General features: G+C 41.5%; 1 protein-coding gene across 2 annotated transcripts in view; it reads left to right on the top strand.

Moving 5' to 3' along the window:
- Positions 1–8,509, top strand: part of RPN2 (ribophorin II) — a 52,479-nt gene that overhangs the window by 1,620 nt on the left and 42,350 nt on the right. For both annotated transcript variants that reach the window (XM_019633458.1, XM_019633457.1), the window contains exon 2: positions 757–950. In XM_019633458.1, coding sequence (XP_019489003.1) covers positions 757–950 — 194 coding nt within the window. The remainder of the gene's footprint in view (positions 1–756; positions 951–8,509) is intronic.

Here is an 8,509-nt window from a genome sequence, read left to right as displayed (position 1 = left end):
CTCTCACATCTTTCTATCCATTAGTAATTCTGGCTCTAACAATGAATTCTAGCCAGACTGACCACCTCTACTGCTGTCACCTGGCTCGAACCATCATCTTTTTACTGGGATTATGGCAATAGTCTCCTAACTGGTGTGTCTCTTTAGGTCCTTGCTTCTGTGTAGTCTCAACACAATGTTGTTTATTCTTAACACAATGATCCTGTTAAAATGTAAGCCAAGTCACTCATCTGCTCAAAACTTTCCAGTGACTCCCATCTTTCTCAGTAAAAGCCAAAATTCTTAAGAAACAGATACTTGAACTGGAATCTGAAAATAAAAATTAAGCAAAGTTTAAGGAGGGGAAAGCATGGACGAATGCTGGGTAGGAATGGACCTGGCTTCTTAGAGGAATAGACAAGAAGAGACCAGAGAGCTGCAGATGGAGGGAAGAGTAACAGAAGAGATCTGGTTGAGAGGCAGGCAAGGCCATGATGAAGGTTCAGGCTTGGATCTGCCCTGAGAGGCATAGGAGTTAGTAATGTACTTGAAACGAGAATGGTGTGATGAGTCCTGTGCTGCCAGGAGGACTGTCCTTCAGATAGTTGAAGACAGTGCCCCCCATTTTCTCAAGGCTTCTCCAGGTTAATACTCCCAGTTCCCTCACCCTTCCTGACATGATTTGGTTCCCAGACTATGGTGTGCGTCGTCATTGGAACTATGTGTATAGAACTCTGGAATGGTGTGGAGTGTGTTTAATGGTCATTTTCTCCCAAGGTTCAAGCACTGTCTTCCTGTTGGCCCTGACAATCATAGCCAGCGCCCAGGCTCTGACGCCCACACACTACCTCACCAAGCATGATGTGGAGAGACTGAAAGACTCACTGGACCGCCCTTTCACAAGCTTGGAATCTGCTTTCTACTCCATCATGGGACTCAGCAGTCTTGGTGCCCAGGTGCCGGATGTAAAGGTAAGGCCGCTTTTGTCGTGGTGGCCTCGTCCCTTCACTGTGTTCCTTTTGTGTATGTCATAACTAGCTCTGGCTCATTGGAGGATAACCAAGGTTAATACGATATCATAAATACTTTTCTCAGTCTGACAGGTTTTTTTTAAATGCCTAATGTATGTTGAGGCTCATGCTGGGTGTTTTAGCAGACTATAAAGAAGAGCAAGTCATAGATCTTCGAGAAACTTTTACTGCAGCTGAGTGAGACTGTACAATACCACATGTACTTGTTAATTACTGTATTTGTATGGCTAATAAGTAATAAAGGAATTCAAGATGGAGGGCATTCAGATTCGTTAAGTAGTCACTGTCCCTTTATCAGGCAGTTTTGATGCGCTTCTTGGATCTTTGATGAAGAAAATGCACTGTGATGAAAAGCTTTCCTGATTTAGGAACAGTCTTAAGTAAATTTACATTTTATTCATTACAATAGCATGGATAAGCTAGGGTAAGAAATTAGGGCCAGGTTTCTCATATATAAACCTCGTGTATTAAGTTTCTATGACTGCTTAACAAATTACCACGCACTTAGCAATTTAAAACAACACTCATTTATTCACTGAGAGTTCTGTAGGTCAGAAGCCCAGGCAGGCTTGGCTGGGCTCTCTGTTCAGTGTCTCAGAGTCTCAAAATGTAGGTGTTGGACAGGCTTGGCTTTTATCTGGAGGCTCTGGGGAAGAATCTGCTTCAAGTTCCTTCAGGTTGTTTGCTGAATCTACTGCGTTATGGTTGTAGGTCTGAGGTCCTCGTTTTCTGGCTGACTCTCAGCTAAGGGCTGCTCTTTGCTTCTCAGTGCCACCCACATTTCTTTTTTATTTTATTTTATTTTTTTATTAGTTTCAGGTGTACAAAACAATGCAATAGTTATACTTTCTACCCCTCACAAAGTGACAACCCCCCCTCCCAATCCACCCCCCCCTGACCCCCGATGTCATACACACATTTCTTCTTATGTGACCCCCTTCCCCATTTAAATCAGTAATGGTATTTTGAGTCCTTCTTACTCTTCATATTTCTCAAACTCGTCTGCTACCAGTTGTAGCAACTTTTTCTGCTGTTGAACACCTTACTTGTTTGGGTCAGGACTGCCTGGATAATCTCTGAATTTTAAGGTCAGCTGACTTGGGGCTTTAATTACATCTGTAAAATCCCTTCATAGCAGTTCCTAGATTGGAGTTTAAATGAATAATCAGTGGAAGGAAATCTAAAGATGGCATCTTTAGAATTTTGCCTTCTCTCTTTTTTTTTTTTTTTTAAGATTTTTTAAATTGGGGAATTGCGGGATGGGAACAGTACTGGGGAATTGGGGGAAGGGGAACAGACAAATTGCTGTCGTTTTGTTCTTCAGTCTAGTTGTGGAGGACGTTGCTTCACTGGCCCAAGNGATGAGCAATAAGCTGTTTTGGTTTTCTATTGTTGCCTTAACGAATTAGCACAAATTTAGCATCTTAAAACAACACAAATTTATTATCTCACAATTTACTTGGGTCAGGAGTCTGGGTATGAGTTAGTTAGCTGGGTCCTCCAAAATCAGGCTTGCCAGCCTGCTACATATCCTCATGTGAGGTTTTCTGTCCTCTTCCAAGTCCACTGATTGTTGGCAAAATTCATTTTCTTCCAAGTATAGGACTGAGGTCTTTCTTTTCTTGCTGCCCATTGGTCAGGAACACTCTCAGCTTTTAGAAGCCACTTGCCCCCATAGACATCACAACATAATTGTTTGCTTTCTTCCTCCAAGCCAGCAGAAGCTGTCTCTCTGACTTAACTCTCACTGGCTAAGAAAACTCTCTGTGTTTAAAGGGTTCACATGATTACATCATGCCCACACAGATAATCTCTGAATTTTAAGGTCAACTGACTTGGGGCTTTAATTACATCTGTAAAATCCCTTCATAGCAGTTCCTAGATTGGAGTTTAAATGAATAATCAGTGTCGTTTTGTTCTTCAGTCTAGTTGTGGAGGACGTTGCTTCACTGGCCCAAGCTGGCACCATCATTGTGCTCTTCCCGGGTGAGGCAGATCTGTCGCCCGCTTCTGGACGGCCGCTCACTGCGGCTGCTGGCCGGTCACGCTGCCTTCCCCTTCTTGTATTGACATAGGAATGACCCTGAATCTCTGGCTTATGACAGAAGTTTGGTTTTTGCTCATACTGTATGGCCATCATGGGTCAGCTGGGGCTTTGGTTCATGTTTCTTCTTTAGCGTGATGGAGCTTATGCAGCGGGCAAATGAAAGCATGGCTCTTAAAACTTCTGCTCAGAAGAGCTGCATGACACTTCTTTTTATCTTTCTCATTTTGTTGCCTAACGCAAGTCACATGGCCATACCTGGGTTGGCAGGTCAGGGAAGTAGAATCCTTCAGAGAAGGAAAGTATTTTAGTGGCTGGTACTTCCTGAGCCCCTTTGACTCAGGGTTGCCCTGTGATCCTCTCTGGCTCTGGTTTGCCTTTTGCTTCCTTCAAGGTTCCTTTTCTGAGCAGAGTAGTGAGCACCCTGAGCCACTGGATTGACAAGTTAGCCCATTTTAGTATGAACTCCTCATTCATGGAGCAGTTGTTTACTGAACATCTGCGCTAGGCATACAGTGGTGAACCCTGGGCATACAGTGGTGAACCAGTCATAATCACTGCCTTCAGAGAGCATACAGTCTAGTGGAAGTTAAAAGAACAGCAACTCTTTTATTTTAGCCTGTCATTATGGAAGTTTTCAAACATTCACAAAAGTGGCGAGAACATATAATGAACCTCCTTGTATCATGTATCAGCTTGAACATCACATTTTGCCATTTTTATTACATTTACTCTACCCCTGTGATATATTTTTACACTGGAGTGTTTTAAAGCAAATGCCAAGCATACCATTTTACTTGTATCTCTAATGGGAACTTCTTTAACATAATGACAATCCTTTTATTTCACCTAGTAGTATTAACAGTAATCTTTAATATATTTTAATTCCTGGTCTACATTCAGTTATGTAGAGTTATCTCAGAAAAGTTTTGTTTGTTAGTTGATTTGAATCACGGTCTAAACAAGGCCCAAATATTGCATTTGTTGATCTCTCAAGATTCTTTTCATCTATGAACACCCTCCCCCGATCAACACCTTTTGTTGTGGAAAAAGCCAGGTTACTTGTCCCAGAGAATTTTCCATTGTCTGCCTTTGATTGATTGTATCCTCATGCTATTTTTGAACATATTTCCCTATCTCTTGTATTCCTGTAAACTGATAGTTCACTTTTGAGGCTTAATTATTATAATATATTCAGGGTCAGTTTTCTCAGCAGAAATATTTCATAGGTGGTGCTGTCTACTTCCCATCAGTGGATACAGAATATCTAGTTGTTTCACTATTTTTTTTTTTTTAAGATTTTATTGGGGAATTGGGGGGAGGGAACAGCGTTGGGGAATTGGGGAAGGGGAACAGACAAATTGCTGTCCTTTTGTTCTTCAGTCTAGTTGTGGAGGACGTCGCTTCAGTAGCTCAAGTTGGTATTATCATTGCGCTCTTCCCGGGTGAGGCAGATCGGTCGCTGGCCACTGGACGGCCATTCATGGTGGCTCACAGCAGCTCACGAAAGCTCACGCCAGCTGCCGGCCAGCCCTACTGCAGCTTACGCTGTCACCGGTGACTCATGGCAGCCCAACTCCAGGTCGAGCTGTTGTTCACCATCTTAGCTGTAGAGGGTGCAGCGTCACTGGCCCTAATGTGGGATCCAAAACGGGGCCCTGCTGCTCAGAGCTGGTGTCCCAAGCCAACTCCTACCCAATGTGCCACTCAGCCGGCCCGTTGTTTTACTTTTAAGTTATGATAAAGTTGGGTCAGTGAATTCATGTGTCAAACTAATATATTTTTTGTAAGCATTATATAGAAGGAATTTATTTTTTAATCCAGTCTGACAGTCTCTATTTTTTCATTGGGGAGTTTAATCCAGTTAGATTTAATTTAATTGTACTGTTGGGTTTAAGCCTGCCATCTTATTTGTTTTCTGTTTATATATTTTCTTCTTCCTTAGATTATTTTTTTAATATTTTATTTTTGTCTCTTTTATTGGCTTTTTAGCTCTACTTACTTCTTTTTAGTGGTTGCTCTATTGTAATATGCATTTTAACTTCTCAGTATACTTTGAATTATTATTTTGCAGTGTCATGAGTAATGAAAACCTCATAACAATATATTTCTATATTTAAACTCCCATAATTTGTGCTATCATCATGCTTTTTTACTTTCTTTCAAAGGTCACAGCCTTGCGTTGTCTGTTGTACAGTGTTTCAACTTTATATCTTTTGTTGAGTTTTATAGTTATTTATGGCAGGAGGGTAAGTTCAATACCTTTAATTCTGTCATGGCCAGAACTGGTAGTCTCAGTTGATGTCTTTGAATCCATTGCAGCTGTTAATTCTTTTTGATGCTCAAAACGTCTAATTTTTGCCAGTGGGCCAAAATGTCTGTGTGTGTGTGTTTGTATGTGTGTTTTGTTTGTTTTTATGTGTTCCAGTAGTTATTGAGAGTTTCTTCTGTCCTAGGCTTATCTTTTGTATTTCCTGCCCCAAGCTAGAATCAGTCATTGCTATTATTTATTGAGTGACTCATATGAGACAGTTACACTGGATATGTTATCTTGAGTTTATTGTCTTAATTCTGTTGGGTTGTTGGAAAAGTTATGACATATTTTTTCTGTGTTTTTCGTTGCAAAAATGTGTCATGACTTTTCCGACAACCCAATACATGGTCAGAGATATTGTTATAATAGAGGATGAAATGGAGGCTCAGAAAGGTTAACTAAATTGCTCAGTGTCTGCCAACCATCATCTGAATACCATATGGCAGAGGGGTGAACTGACTGTGGCCCCCTCGTTCAAATCCAGCTTGAAGCCTGTTTTTGTAAATAAAGTTTTACTGGAACGTAGCCATGCCCATTCACTTATATATTGTCTATGGCTGCTTTTACACTTTTAACAGTAGAGTTGAATAGTTACTAAAGAGACCGTCGTCCCAGAAAGCCTAAAATATTTACTCTGTCCCTTTACAGAAAGTTTGCTAATGCGTGATCTATGAGATCCACACTTATCATATTTCTTCCTGACAGATATCTCTACTCCTGCTCATTTCCTTCCTGTGCCTGACTGTATTAAGAAAACAGACTTTTACTCATAATCGTATCATTGTAAGCCCTCTGGGTGAATGTACCTCCGAATAAAATTAGTTTAGCTCAAAAGAAAGAGCACAGGCATCAGAGTTAGTTAGCCCACATGTTTAATTCTGGTGCCACCTCTCTGTAAAAGAGGAGTTATGATGACTTTCTCACTGGATCATTATAAAGTGAAATCGTGTCATGCCTGCTAAAGTGACTGGCCCACAAAAGGCCCTTCAAATGGTAGCTGTCTCTCATCATTATTGATATTAAAACATGTTTGCTTCTATTTATAATTTATTCAGGTGAGTTCAGACAATATCTGGCGTAGCTACTGTACTGTAGAGAAGGCCTACAGTTTCTGTAGACGGCCTGGGGCAGAGAGAGAACAAATTGGGAGAGTAGTAGAGTAGCCTTGACTAGTAGAGGTTTTGCATTGGATGGTGTAGGAGATGAAATTGGAATGTTAGGCTAATGTTAAATTTTGGTGGATTTGAATGCTGCATGAGATTTCTACTGGTGATTTTCAGACTTCTGTGGAGCCATAGGATTCAGTCGAAGGAGATGATGAAGGAGTGAGGCACCCTCACTTTAACCAGAGTCATACCTCAGAGCTTGGAGTTCCACATGGATTTAGGTTGAACACATACCCCTAAAGTTGTCCTCTGTTTACGTCATGAGTTTGAGGGTACGTGAGTCAGGGCTGAAGATGTAAGATTGGAGCCATGCAGACAGCAGCAGCGCAGTGTGATTTGGGATAACTGCATGATTAGGCCAGCTGTGGCTTTATGTTTATAATCCAGACCCTAAAGTCAGACGGCTTCCAGATCTTAACTTTACAGCTGCACAACTGTGACCTGCGCAGCTTACCGAACCTTTCAGAATCTGTGTTTTCTCGTCTGTGAGAGGGAGGTGATAACAGTGCTCAGCTGATATATGTAGGTGGTATGTGTAGGGTAGTTAGCGTGGTGATGGCATGTGCTAAGTATGTAATTATTAGCTCTTATTAGTAACACTGTTATAGAGAGTAGCGGTGAATGTACATCAACGTTTCTTTTTTTTTTTGCAAACTGTCATCCCCGTTGTTTAATGCCCGATGAACAGAGAATGTTCAACAAATATTTGTTGAATGAATGAATTGTAAACTGTAGCTTAATAGAAACGAAAGCTCTCTAAGTGCCTCTTAATCAGATAATAAATGGGTTAACCACACACTTCATTCTTCTAATCGCTTATGAAACGTGCTGTGGTGATTATGCAGCGTGTGCATTTTAAGTAATAGAAGGAAGGGAGTCGTATGGATGTTTTAGAGCACTTGTATTTCCTTATTGGATAGGCACACCAAGCCCGCCCACCGGGAGAAAGCCTCCCACTGCCACTTCCATGGAGTGGTGTGCGTCCTGCTTAGCTGTTGCTTTCGGCCAAGTAGAGAGAACCCTTCAGCCCTAGCAGGTGCCCTAAGTTGGCTGCTCTCACAGATAGGTCCTTTGGGGAGATTTTGGTTATTGTGTCACAAGAGATTTTAGCAGCAAAACTGGGAAGAGCGGTGTTTAATAAGAAAATGAGACTAGAAAGCAGCTCCGGGAAGAACGGAGTGAGGATGACAGTTGAATTTAGAGGGGTTGACAAACTGTGGCCCTCAGGGTGAAATCCAGCTTGAAGCCTAAAGAGTGAAGAGTTAGGAAAAGTGAATATTTTTCATTTTGATAGTCCGTTACTGTATATGTGTATTTAAAAAACAAGCACACGAGAATGGTGATTTTGTAGATAAGATTGGTTAGCTTTTTTTTTTTTTTTAAGATTTTATTGGGGAATTGGGGGAGGGGAACAGATAAATTGCTGTCCTTTTGTTCTTCACTCTAGTTGTGGAGGATGTCGCTTCATTGGCCCATGTTGGTATTATCCTTGCGCTCTTCCCGGGTGAGGCATATAAGTTGAGAGAACCAAAGGAGGCTGTGTGTTGAACACAGCTGGGGCCAAGCCTCGGTGCTTTGGTGGCCCTCGGAAAGATTTTTGCTTTCTCCAAAGAACAGTTGATTTTAAGCAGCAAGTATCTGGATCTGATTTTTATTTTGAAAAGATTTCTCTCCTGCTTTGTGGAAGACAGACTATGGCAGGGGGATACAGGGCAAGATTGAATGCAGGAGGGGTACAAAGGATAGCACCCCGAATTCTGACTTGTTGCATAGATGGATGGTTGGGCATCAGATGTAAGGAACACGGGAAGAGAATTAGGTTTGTGCAGGAAGATCATACATTTGGTCTTCAACATGTTGAGCTCGAAATGCCTTTGAGTTATCTTAAGTGGTCATTGAGAGAAGCCTGGGCCAGGGGTACAAATCTGAGAATTACGTGGATAGAGTTTCTGGATGAAGCTATGGGCATGGATGA

The sequence above is a fragment of the Hipposideros armiger genome, unplaced genomic scaffold (genome assembly GCF_001890085.2).
Source record: "Hipposideros armiger isolate ML-2016 unplaced genomic scaffold, ASM189008v1 scaffold_1316, whole genome shotgun sequence".
NCBI classification, from domain to species: Eukaryota; Metazoa; Chordata; class Mammalia; order Chiroptera; family Hipposideridae; genus Hipposideros; species Hipposideros armiger.
This window is presented reverse-complemented; position numbering and strand designations above follow the sequence as displayed.